At 48.3% G+C, this 13,750-nt stretch overlaps 1 protein-coding gene across 1 annotated transcript in view; it reads right to left on the bottom strand.

Annotated features, from left to right (window-relative positions):
• Nucleotides 1-13,750, bottom strand: part of LOC119180609 (uncharacterized) — a 33,246-nt gene that overhangs the window by 7,577 nt on the left and 11,919 nt on the right. The window contains exons 8-10 of the mRNA XM_075875745.1: nt 11,015-11,041; nt 10,118-10,144; nt 551-577 (exon numbers count right to left, since the gene is read on the bottom strand). Of these exons, the coding sequence (XP_075731860.1) occupies nt 551-577; nt 10,118-10,144; nt 11,015-11,041 (81 nt within the window). The remainder of the gene's footprint in view (nt 1-550; nt 578-10,117; nt 10,145-11,014; nt 11,042-13,750) is intronic.

The following is a 13,750-nucleotide window of genomic DNA, read 5'->3' as shown; positions in this document are numbered from 1 at the left end:
TATATACCTTTTTTACGGAAGTTTTATTCCCATGAGTTGAGGTTAAAAATGTTTGCCGATAAACACACATATGTAGGAGGCTTCTCTTTATACCTGCCGTAAAAAAATAGGGAAATCAACCTCTCTGAGGTTCGCAAGTTGTGTTGGTATTTCTGAATCTAAAGAAGCTGTGCAGCCTCTCAGAATATGCGCACTTAAATATGTCCTTAATGTCCCAAATAGAGCCAGAGATTTCGTACCCATTCCTAGTTATAACTAGCACTTTATACAGGACGACAGTTCGAGAATTATTACGGTTAGATATGTTATCACGCGTACGCAAATGTCGTCTGACAGTTGATTCTATGTGTTAGACAGCTGGAACCCGGGCAACATACTGCCTTCCCACAGTATAGTGACATGATTTGGCCGCAAATAATACATTTTTATTTATTGTATTATTTGCGGCCAAATCATGTCAGTAAGCAAGTACTAACTAGGCCAACAATCAGTATTGTTCCCACAGTATAGCACTACGAAACGTTGACCTATGATTCTAAACACTGCTTACCTCTGTAGGGCTTGTTTCCGTAGGAGCCTGTTGAAAGTTGAAAAAATGTGTAAATTTAGTGCTTTAGAGCTTTCTGAACTCCTCACATTTTGTTTTGCACTACAAATAAATGTGCAAGTTTGCACCTTTTGTAAAATGTAAGCATTTCGCAGCGGAGCAGTGCTGGACGTGACGATTAATGGCTATTCACGCTCAGGTTCTGTAATACACCCACAGATGGCACAAATTCCTAGGCCACCGATGGAATGATAGCCGCAAAGTGAAACGGTTACACATCGCTCGAGCGTGCACAGTGCCATTGACAGGGCCTAATGTCGTCCCGCCAAGACTGGTGGTCAGATGAGCCGATTCATCCTCATCACCCACCCTCGCTGGTGCATGAAGCGGTAGCCGCCCAGTGAAACGGGTAAGGGCCGTACCACGCGCTCCCCACACAGCCGCAACGCACGTGTCGGTACACCTGCCGCACGCAAGCGGGGGACAAATAAGCCAATTGGCGATGCTCTTTCACCCTCCGCAGCATCGCCAATTGGCTTATTTGTCCCCCGCTTGCGTGCGGCAGGTGTCTAGGCATGTACAGTGCGGCTGTGCGTATAGCGTCCTAACAGACCCTTAGGGCCGTTCCACGCGCTTTCCGCACAGCCGCAACGCACGTGCCGGGACCCCTGCCGCACGCAAGCGGGGGACAAATAAGCCATTCGGCGGCGCTCTTTCACCCTCCGCAGCATCGCCAAATGGCTTATTTGTACCCCGCTTGCATGTGGTAGGGGTCCCGGCACGTGCATTGCAGCTGTGCGGGAAGCGTATGGAACGGCCATAGGGGTGACGCTATACGCACAGCCGCACTGTACATGCCGGGACACCTGCCGCACGCAAACGGAGGGCGGAAGAGCGTATCGGGGACGCTCTTTTAGATTAAAGGAAAAATTTCCTTTTATCTCGGTGTAACCGTGGTACAACTCACTGTTCCTGGTGGCTGTAAGCGAGAAAATTGTAGCAACGAGAAAAATTATGCAGCCATTAACTCTGCCACACTGTGAGTTTGCAACGCTCAATAATTCGAAGTAACCATCTCCACATACATTTCCGTCTAAGGATAATGTGCGAAATATTTTTATCGAAGGGGTGATTATAATTTCAATATTAAAATCGAGCACACCAGTTACATGAATATTGAAGCTGTGGCCGTAGGGCTTTTTTTTCAAGGAGCTCAGGTTGTAGTTTTGTGGTAGAGGAGTGGAAAAAGTTGCAGAAGTATATATATATATATATATATATATATATATATATATATATATATATATATATATATATATATTAGTTTGGGCACTTAGTATACCAATCCTCATCTGTACATTATCATCATTATCATGTGTTGCTCATGCATCCTCATCGTTGTCACGTAGCATCATCATCTTGGTCCGATCATCTCAGCTGTCGGCTGCCGGTTCTTCGGGCCTAATAAAGGTCTTCCAAACCAAGACTCCATACGTGGTGGATGCGCTCGCAACTTTTGAGCGCTTGATTGACACCGTACTGCGTGGCCTGAAATGGAAGACTTGCCTATGTTACCTCGATGACATTGTTGTATTTTCATCGACGTTTCCTCAACATCTGCAACGCTTGGACGAGGTCCTGACTTGCCTTGCGGGCGCTGGTCTTCAAATTAACACCAAGAAGTGCCATTTCGCCAGCAGATCTATCAAGGTCCTCGGTCATGTTGTGAGCAAGGACGGAATTCGTCCAGACCCTGAGAAAACTGCTGCGGTGCTTCGATTCCCTCGCCCTGACAAGCCGAAAGATTTGCGAAGTTTCCTTGGTCTCGCCTCTTACTTTCGGCGATTCATACAAAACTTTGCCTCCATAGCCGCACCACTACATAAGCTACTTGCTTCTGGTACGCCCTTTCAGTGGTCTCAGGAATGTGAATCGGCTTTCGACAAATTGAAGAGTGCCCTCACGACCGATCCTGTACTTTCTCACTTTCACGATGGTGCACCGACCTTCCTCCATACAGACGCTAGCGGCCACGGTTTAGGAGCCGTGCTCCTCCAGCGCGACAACTCTTCGCGAGAGCGAGTCGTTGCGTACGCCAGCCGCGTCATCTCCGCAGCCGAGAAGAACTACACGATCACCGAGAAGGAGTGCCTCGCCATCGTTTGGTCAGTGCAGAAATTTCGTCCCTATCTTCATGGCCGCCATTTCACCATCGTGACCGACCACCATGCTTTATGTTGGCTTTCGACACTCAAGAACTTGTCGGGACGCCTCGGCCGCTGGATTCTACGCCTACAAGAATATGATTTTGACATCGTATACAAGTGTGGCAGAAAGCATAGCGACGCCGATGCTCTCTCTCGCTGCCCACTACCAGCGGCTTCCCTCAGCGTTTCCGCAATCACTTTGCACAACACGCCCTCGGAGACCACGTCTACGGCGGTTTCCTCTCTCGCCTCTATGGACCAGCTGCCTTCGGACGACCCGCACGATTTTTCTTCTCGACAGCTGGCTGACCCATACTGTCGACGTATTATAGGCTACCTCACTGGCAGTTCCCGTCCACCTAATGCGAGGCTCCGTCGCCAACTCTCGCAGTTTAAGCTGGACAACTCGGTGCTGTACCGCACAATTTACCATCCTGACGGTCTGCGCTGGGTTCCCGTTCTACCCCGATCGCTTCGGTCCGAAGTCCTCAGAGCACTTCATGACCATCCGACGGCAGGTCACCTTGGTTATCATAAAACCTACGATCGCCTTCGAAGTGGGTTTTATTGGCCAGGTATCACCACTAGTGTAGCTCGGTACGTTGGGTCCTGCACTACCTGTCAATCTAGAAAACTACCCACATCTGCTCCAGCCGGTACACTACAGCCTCTTCCGTGCCCAGCCACACCCTTCGAAGTTGTAGGCATCGATCTTTATGGCCCCCTTCCAGTCAGTGCTGCTGGAAACGGATGGATAGTAACAGCCGTTGACCATTTGACGCGCTACGCCGAGACGGCATCCGTCACTACCGGTTCAGCTTCTGAAATTGCCGATTTCATCCTCCGAGCCATTATACTGCGTCATGGTGCTCCACGTGTATTGCTCAGTGACCGTGGAAGGGCCTTCCTTTCACAACTAGTGAACGAACTTCTTCGCGCTTCTGGCACAACTCACAAGACTGCCTCTAGTTATCATCCCCAAACTAACGGCCTCACTGAGCGATTTCACCGCACTCTTTCTGACATGATCGCCGCCTACATTCAACCAGACCACAAGAACTGGGATGTAGTCCTACCATTCGTCACTTTCGCCTACAATACGGCTATTCAGCGGACAACCGGCTACTCACCATTTTACCTAGTTTATGGACGCTCCCCTACTTCTCTCCTGGACGTCTCTTTCTTTACCTGCCATGTGAATTCATCTCCATCCTCTTCAGAGGAATACATTTTACGGCTCGCAGAGAGCCGCCAACGTGCTCGTATAAACACTGAAGCCCGACAGCAAGACAGAAAGCTGGTTTATGATGAATCCCATCGTGCTGTATCCTTTCAACCTGGAGACGAAGTGCTTCTTTTGACGCCTATTCGCACACCTGGTTTGTGCGACAAATTACAGCCACGGTTTATCGGGCCGTACACAGTTCTTGAAGAAACTTCACCAGTGAATCATCGCGTGACGCCACTTGTAGCCCCAGCTGATCGCCGTTATCGAACTACCGAGGTCGTCCATGTCTCCCGTATGAAGCCCTTCATGCGACGTTCTTTGTCCCCTTGACTTGCCGCGGCCAGGCTGGCCGCTTTCACGTGGGGGGAATTAGTGTGGGCATTTAGTATACCAATCCTCTTCATCTGTACATTATCATCATTATCATGTGTTGCTCATGCATCCTCATCGTTGTCACGTTGCATCATCATCTTGGTCCGATCATCTCAGCTGTCGGCTGCCGGTTCTTCGGGCCTAATAAAGGTCTTCCAAACCAAGACTCCATAATATATATATATATATATATATATATATATATATATATATATTGTCACAACGCGGACACAGCAGGAGTTCGATATAAAAGAGCTCACTTTAATTAAAAATGAAAGGCGCTCGTAAAGAGGACCGGGCAAGAGCTTCGTCTTCTTCTCTGGCTGTGCGAGCTATCCTCTGCAGGTTGAATGTAACATTTGCCTCCCTCCAGGAAGAGCATCGACCCGATGCTCGGCTACAGAATACGCGGTGTATGTAGTTGACGTATTACGCAACTGGCTCACTGCAATATGGCTTCATCCGCACAACGTGTACGATTTCAGATTTTTGAGCTCGCGAGGAACTGTCAGGGATGACCTCATAATTCACGTCACTTAGGCGTCGTATAACATTGTAGGGACCAAAGTACTTCTTCAATAACTTTTCACAAAGGCCGCGTCGGCGAATAGGGCTCCAGACCCACACTTTCTCGCCTGGTTGATAAGTGACGTATCGGTGTCGCAGGTTATAACGTTGTGCGTCATAACTCTGCTGTCGGGCGATTCGCACGCGTGCTAGCTGCCGTGCCTCTTCAGCTCGTTGGGTAAAGGCTTGAACATCCGTGTCTGTATCCTCGCAGTCGTGCAGCAGCATGGCATCAAGCATTGTCGTCACTTCACGGCCATAGAGAAGACTAAATGGCGTGCTCCGCGTAGTTTCCTGCTGCGCCGTATTATAAGCAAACGTCACGTATGGTAGAACGTCGTCCCAATTTTTATGATCCACGTCGATGTACATACTAAGCATATCAGCAATTGTCTTGTTGAGGCGTTCTGTTAAGCCGTTGGTTTGTGGGTGGTAGGAGGTAGTTTTTCGATGCGCTGTTCCACTCAACTCAAGCACTGACTTGAGGAGCATGGCCGTGAAAGCGGTACCTCTGTCTGTTATTATAATTCTAGGAGCACCATGCCTCAGAACGATATTTTCAATGAAAAATCGTGCCGCTTCTACTGCGGTTCCACTTGATAAAGCCTTTGTTTCTGCGTAGCGAGTAAGATAGTCCGTAGCGACAATTACCCACTTATTTCCAGTATGCGAAGTCGGAAATGGTCCAAGGAGATCCATTCCGATTTGTGCAAAAGGCATGGTGGGCACTTGAACTGGTTGCAACAATCCGGCTGGTTTTAAAGGTGGCGATTTTCGTCGTTGACAATCGAGACACGTGCGGACGTAATGCTTTACAGTGCCTGGAAGCTTCGGCCAGTAGTACTTTTGTTGGATTCTGGCCAATGTGCGCGTGTATCCGAGGTGGCCGGAGGTTGGCTCATCGTGGCAAGCGCTCAGGATCTCATCGCGAATGGATGTCGGGACGACAAGTAAGTGGGCATTTCCGCTGGGGGCAAAGTTCTTCTTGTATAGGACACCACTGCGCAAGCAGAATGATGGCAGGCTCCTTGCAAATATCTTGGGAACGCTTGTAGACTGCCCGTTAAGAAAATTAATAAGAGGGAGCAACTCACTGTCTTCTTTCTGCTTAGACGAAATGGTGACCGTGTCGACCACTCCTAAAATGCCATGTCATCATTTTCTGAGACATCATCTTGCTTTATAGGCGACCTGGATAAGCAATCAGCATCAGAGTGCTGTCGTCCCGACTTATAGACGACTGTCATATCGAATTCTTGTAGGCGTAAGCTCCAGCGCGCTAGCCGACCGGATGGGTCCTTCAAGTTGGTCAGCCAGCAAAGAGAGTGGTGGTCGCTGACTACGTGGAAGGGACGGCCGTAGAGGTATGGGCGAAACTTCAGAACTGCCCATACTACAGCAAGACATTCCTTTTCCGTTGTGGAATAATGGGACTCGGCACGGGAAAGTGTCCTACTTGCATATGCAATCACTCTCTCGGCTGAGTCTTGCGACTGGACGAGTACAGCGCCTAAACCTACGTTGCTGGCATCAGTGTGGATCATGGTTGGAGCGTCCTCGTCAAAGTGAGCAAGCACAGGGGGTGTCTGCAGGCGCTGTCGTAGACCGTCAAATGCTGCTTGTTCCTCTTCGCCCCATAAAAATGGAACATCGTCTCTCGTTATGCGTGTTAAGGGCGACGCTATGTGCGAGAAATTGGCGATAAATCTGCGGTAGTAGGCGCAAAGGCCAAGAAAACGTCTTACGGCCTTCTTTTCTGTTGGCACCGGAAATTTTCGGACGGCGTCGATCTTGTCGGGGTCCGGACGAACACCTTCATGGCTCACCACATGTCCTAAGAATCGGAGTTCCTTGAAACCGAAATGACATTTCTCAGGTTTCAGCGATAAGCCAGCGGACCGTATTGCTCGAAATACTAATAGCAGCCGTCGTAGATGTTCCTCGAATGTTGGTGAGAAAACAATGACGTCGTCGAGGTATACCAGACACGTCTGCCACTTAAGGCCTGATAGGACGGTATCCATCAGTCTCTGAAATGTTGCTGGGGCTGAGCACAATCCGAAGGGCAAGACTTTAAACTCGTAAAGCCCGTCAGGCGTAACAAAAGCAGTCTTTTCTCTGTCCCGCTCATCGACCTCGATTTGCCAATAACCGCTTTTCAGGTCCATCGACGAGAAGAAGCGTGCATGCCTCAGCCTGTCAAGTGAATCGTCAATACGCGGTAGTGGGTATACGTCTTTCTTTGTCACGCGGTTCAGCTTGCGGTAGTCCACACAGAAGCGTAAGCTGCCGTCTTTCTTCTTAACTAGCACTACCGGTGATGCCCAAGGGCTTTTTGACAGCTGAATGATGTCATCATTGAGCATTTTCTGGACTTGTTCTTGGATTGCTTCGCGTTCTTTCGGTGCCACGCGGTATGGGTTTTGTCGAATTGGTCTTGCCGTCTCTTCCGTTATAATTCGGTGCTTTGTCAGTGGCGTTTGATTTACTCTCGAGGTCGACGAAAAACAATCTTCAAACTGGCCGAGAATATCTAGAAGACTCTGCCTCTGCGCTGGCGATAAATCTGTGCTCACGTCGACAGGCAGTGGTGTTGAAGCGGCCGGCGTCTCTGCCTGTGGTACTGCGAAGCACTCGCGGAATTCTACAATTTCTTCAAAGTATGCAACTGTGGTACCCTCTGCAATGTGTCGACGCTCGTTGCTGAAGTTTGTCAACAGGACCTCTGCTTGCCCAGACACTACACTGACGAGACTTCTGGCAATAGCGATTCCTCAAGAGAGTAAAAGCGTCGATATTTGTTCCGCGACACCTTCTCCACTATGCTGCGTGTTACACGTGACAGAGACGAGGCGGCATGACAACGGTGGCATAGTCACGTCGTCAATCACGCGCATGGGCTTGCGCTGCAGCGCTGCGCTATGGTCCGCTGAGAAGGTCAGTACACCGTCCGGTATATTTATAATGGCACCGTACTCCCGCAGGAAATCCATACCCAAGATGGCCTGTTTACAACACTCAGAAAGAATAATGAAGGTTGCCACGTATGATGAATCCCCGATCTTGATTCGTGCGGTGCACTTTCCGGTAGGTGTCAACAGCTGGCCTCCGGCTCCTCGAATTTGCGGCCCCGTCCATTCCATTTTTACCTTCTTGAGTTGGTCGGCCAGATTCGCACTCATTATTGAAAAGTCCGCACCAGTGTCGATCAGTGCGGTCACGTCGTGACCGTCAATTGAAAGTGTAATGTCGGCGGTGACAATCTCGTCTTTCGTCGGTTCATTCGAAATGTGTAGCACTTCATGCGGCGGCAGTGGGGGATTTTCAAATCTTCGGCAATTCGCAACCTTCCCCCCTAAGGTCGCTGCTTTTAGTTTCCCCGGCGTGGACTGGGAGACCTTCCTCTCGCCATGTCCGTGGTGCTACCTCTATTAGATCGGGGAAAATGACCTGGGGAGGGCGAGCGTGACCGGAACCCAGGAGAAACGTCTCGCGGGATCGTCGCGCTCGTTTCAACGTTGCGTCTTCCATCGAAATAGCGCCGAGGGGTAGTGGACGGAAATCCTTGATACCCGGCAACGCGATGAGGACAATACCGCACGATGTGGCCTGCTTCCCCACAATGGAAGCACAGGGGCCTGTAGTCAGGGGTACGCCATATGTCAGTTTTGCGGAGTGGGGGTCGCATCGGCGTCGACGTTTCCCTGTAGTACCAAGGCACTGTCGGCGGCTGTTGCTGGTGGTACTGTTGAGGTGGCGGCACGTTAGATCTAGGCTGTCGACGGAGAATGTCTGCATATGTTGGCCTAACTATTTCAGTGTTCGGCTCGGGAAGTGAAAGCGCTTGCCTTATTTCTTGGCGAACAACTTCTGTGACCGACGCAATCGCGCAGTCATTCGGTGTGGCGGCGAGCTTCTTCACCTCTTCTTGCACAATTTCGCGTATCAGGTCACGCAAAGAACGCTCGTCAGGAGTCACCGTGGTCACGGCGGTTGCGCTGATTTGTCCGCTGTTGTTTGGACGGTCGTACTGGCGGTACCGTAGCTGTAGTGCGCGTTCTATGGCGGTCGCCTCCTTCGAAAATTCGTCGACGTTTGAAGGTGGGTTCCGTACGAGACCAGCAAACAGCTGCTCTTTAACACCACGCATGAGGTGGCTGATCTTTCTGTTCTCGGACATGTCGGGATCGGCTCGATGAAAGAGACGAGCCATGTCCTCAACAAACATAGCAACAGACTCGTTGGGCTTTTTAATCCGCGATTCAAGGAGTCGTTGTGCATGCTCCCGCCTTTCGGTGTTTGCGAAGGTGTCCAGAAACTTCCGCCGGAACTCGTCCCACGTTGACCACACGCGATTTGTGAACCACGTGCGAGCCCCGTCTTGAAGAGGGAAATACACGTACCCCAACTTCTGTACGGCGTTCCACCCGTTAACGTTGGCTGTGCGCTCGAACTCCTCAAGCCAGTCATCTGCGTCCTATATGAGTTGCCATGGAAGTCCACAGGAGTTTTAGGGGTGAAAACAGTCACCTGTGTCGTGCTTGGGCTCGTCATGGTGGGGCAACTGCTTCCCGGCGCGGTCATGTTTTCCGTCCAAGGACCGAACTCTGGGCTCAGGCCTAACAGGCGGCGGCTGGCGCGGTGAACGGGTGTTTCGACGAGCGGAAGTCTTTGTGGACTAGATCCCGGGCTGTTGGAAGGTGTCCTGGACATGTACCCAGCTCCTCCACCAGTGTCACGACGCGGACACAGCAGGAGTTCGATATAAAAGAGCTCACTTTAATTAAAAATGAAAGGCGCCCGTAAAGAGGACCGGGCAAGAGCTTCGTCTTCTTCTCTGGCTGTGCGAGCTATCCTCTGCAGGTTGAATGTAACATATATATATATATATATATATATATATATATATATATATATACATTGATTCTTTTAAATTTTCAGAATTTCAAACAAAGTGCACGGATGAAAATCAATGACGAAAAAAAAACAATTTATTGATCACGATGCAATTCTTGAAATAGCCATGTTATCAACACTTCAATCTGTTCTGTCGCCAAAGGATTGTAGCTAAGGCTTCCTCTGCACATGCTTGTGAAAAAATATGCATGGATTATCACATCGCTTAACATCGCAAGTGGGGCTTTTGTGCACTGGCAGCGCCTGCTGGTAGCAAGAATGTTTCAGTTTTGGACTTACCGTAGGGTAAGACGGTGGTTCTGAGGACTGCAAAGTGAAGGAAGGATCATTTTACAAAAGTATCCCATCAATACTTTTTTTACGAGTTGGCTTGACGTTGTAAGAACAAAGTACTAGCGCGAACTGGAACCAACAAAAGAAACAACTCCCAGGCGCAGGCGTTGTCAAGACAAGAATTAACACATTCGGAAGAATTGTTACAGGACCAGAATGAGCTTGTGTGTTGGATATATATGAGCGTTACAGCTCAGCCTTTTCTACCACATGAAATGTGGATGAGAGGGCACATTGACGTGCCTCGGCGGGAAGGGACAAGCTTCATTTGGCAGCTCGTGTTTGCAACATAAAACGTTTGTGCAGGCACACAAGCTTTTTTCCTAGTGAAATTTAGTCGTCTGTTGCATCTTTCACATTAGGTCATGTAGAGGCCGAAGTTTTGTGCTGTATATAGCTTTAGGTACTGCTCACTTAAAAGCGGCAGTGCAAAAAAAATGTATATGCCGGCATGTAGAACATGTAGAAAGTTTGATGAGTTTAGTTAGTTTCATATTACGTACTGCGAGAATTCAAGATGAGAGGCAAGTTAACATGCCAGGCAATGGATATTTTAAACAGCTTACGTGCTTAAGAACGAGCTACTTCACATTGACTTCGAATTATTCCTGGGAAGACGCTTAATACAAAGTCATGCCTAACTGCGGCCGAGAGTTTCCGATGGAAGCAACACAGAAAAATTATTTGGAAACAATCGGCGTTTTTTTTGTGGAAATATGAGCATGCGTGTTTACAACTTGATAGGAGGGCAAAATATTATACAGTTGGAGTGATTAGGTAAAACTTATGCTTTGACGTTGACTCATGATGGTTACTTTAGGAATGATGAATATGAATACTCACCACTGTGGGGCCTGTAGTTACTGACGGCTGTAACACACAAGATAATGAGACATGACAATAATTAACTTCAGCGGTTGCACCAACGTGAGCAAGCAAGACGTCGTGTTTCCGAGACGAACCACATTTACAGGCAAATAAGTTGTTCATTTTCGTCACATTTGCCTCTATGCTTTGTGGTTCCGTTCAAGTATTGTCATACGGTACCGCAAGTTTTGTAGGGTAACCTTTAGTGTATTGTTTTCTAAAATAGCGCTCACTTATAGAAGCTCGTGATTTTAAACGCGACACGTGAAAGAGTTTGATTGGGGTGCGTAGCTTCGCATTGCATATTACGAGATTCGCAGCGAGGAGTCGATATGACGGGTTAGCCTACAGAAAATACTGAAGGCGCAAGCACATCAGGAGAAGTTAGTTTTTCACGCAGGTTTGTGCTTATCGCTGTAGCGACGTTTGATATAAAGTCTAATATTTGTGTGACCAGTTGTTTCTGATGGCTGTGAGAAAGGAATTGTTATAGAAAAGAAACTAAACCTGGGCATTGTCAGACTACATTCCAAACGTTGTTTTTTTTGTTTTCAAAGTACAGCCTGAAGACTACTTTGAAGAGAACGACAGTGCTCAATATATGTTCGCCATACCAAGATGCCATGATGGCCTACAAGCTGTGCCATTCGTCTGCCAATTTCTTCATGTATGTAATAATTGTTGGAGTCATGCATCCCGAAACACGCTACAATTATGAGCGACGCCTGAGTGGAGGGCTCCGAAAATTTTTGCCATCAGGAGTTTGATGTCCACCTAAGTAAGTACACAGGCCTTCAGCATTTCGCTGCCATACGAAATGCAACCGCCGTAGCCGGGATTCTATCGCGAGATTTTCGGGTGAGAATTCGAGCAGCATTGCCACTAGACAAGCAATGGGGGGTCCTGAATTTGTTCAAAGTGATGGCATGAGCGGAACCACGGCTGCGTGGTCACGCATTTCAATAGGCTCAATAGCGCTGTAGTGACACTTTAGCTCACCGTCAAATGCGTCATAATCACGTGACTAGAGCGCGGACTTTAAGAATGACGTCATCAGTAAACCGGCACCATCACTGTCGTTTCCGGTTCTGGAAGCAGTGACTCCGGCAAACGATAGAGAAACTCGAAGTGGCATGGTGTAGGTTACTGGCCCATTACAGCGACACAAACGCTGACACTGGAAAAATACCTTGACCTATGCAAGGCCAGGCGAAACCTCTTCCTTTCTTTGATATTTTGGTAGTGGTGTGACGTCAACCTTGACGTTACAGCTCAAGTCGCATGACTTGTCCGCGTGTATGCAAACTTTTCGGTATGGAAACACTGCGCTGTTCTCTCTTGGCCGAGACTAAAGTGGGATCTGTGCGTGGATCGAGCCACGTCCTATGGTCTATGCGAAAGGCACATCGTGGTGGTGCAACATAGTGCTCACGGTGATGACGATGATGAAACTGATCATCACTATGAGCAGGGTTCAGGACACTTCACCTTTCGCCACATTCGTACACTTTCCACCGGCTTTGTATCGTTCTTTGCCCCGAAAAAAAGAATCAACGTGGGAACAATCCGAAGAAAGGGTGGCGCAGGCGAAAGTTTCCTCTCGAACGTCCGACTTCCTTCTGTCTCTCCGTTCATAATCACTGCCAATCAATCTTTGCTGCAATCTGCTTTCGGCTCTATCATGCTGCCTTGTTCAAGTCGTGCACCCGGATACCTGGACGTTAAACCCCACATATCTATATCTAGGGTTATAGGGAAAGACGGAAATTGCGAGTCACTACTGCGGTTGTCGGCGGAGCTCGCGTACAGTTTCGCCAATAGTAAGTGGACTTGGTTTCTTTTTTCGCTGAGTAGGGTGCACGATTTCCCAGCTGCCTGTTATGTTTTATTCGACCTATTTGATTTTGATGATTGATATGTGGTGTTGAACGTCCCAAATCCACCGTATGATTATGAGAGACACCGTAGTGGAGGACTCCGGAAATTTCGACCACCTGGGGTTCTTTAACGTGCGCCCGAATCTGAGCACAAGGGCCTACAACATTTCCGCCTCCATCGGAAATGCAGCTGCTGCAGCCGGGATGTGATCCCGCGACCTGCCGGTCAGCAGACGAGTACCTTAGGCACTAGACCACCGTGGCGGGGCATAGGGCCTATTTGTATTTTCCCAGCATATAGAAGGTGCCCCATGCAACATTAGCCAGAGTTAAAAATATGCCGTAACAAGTAATTACGACGCGACCAAACGCATGTTGCTCTCCGTTGCCTGGAGTTGGTCGGACTATTTTTTGTGTTCTCAAATACTGTTTAATCATATTTGTTTAAATAACTAACTTTAAAAGGAACGAAGATGGATAAAGAATTTTAATGAGAAAGAAGCAGTTTGATTTGTAAAACGTTCAAATAGATAGTTTTGAACTTTATATCTCTTTAGTATAAGTGTTTTTTTCGCCAATTACAAATGCCCGCAAAATACATAAAAATATCACGTGACAAACCCGCTCGCGCGGACGTGCGGACTGACGCGCGAGCGGGTTCGTCACGTGGTATTTTGTTGTGTTTAGCGGGCATTTTCAATTAGCAGAAAAACAGTAATATGTAACAGATATGAGCTAAAAACTATCTATTTGGACGTTTTGCAAACTGATTTACAACTTTTTCGTTGAAGTTCCTTATCCATCCTCGTTCCTTCAAAAGGTAGGTAAAACAGAT

Source organism: Rhipicephalus microplus, chromosome 10, assembly GCF_043290135.1.
Source record: "Rhipicephalus microplus isolate Deutch F79 chromosome 10, USDA_Rmic, whole genome shotgun sequence".
Lineage (NCBI taxonomy): Eukaryota > Metazoa > Arthropoda > Arachnida > Ixodida > Ixodidae > Rhipicephalus > Rhipicephalus microplus.
Note: the sequence above shows the minus strand (reverse complement) of the source record. Positions and strands in the feature narration are given on the sequence as shown.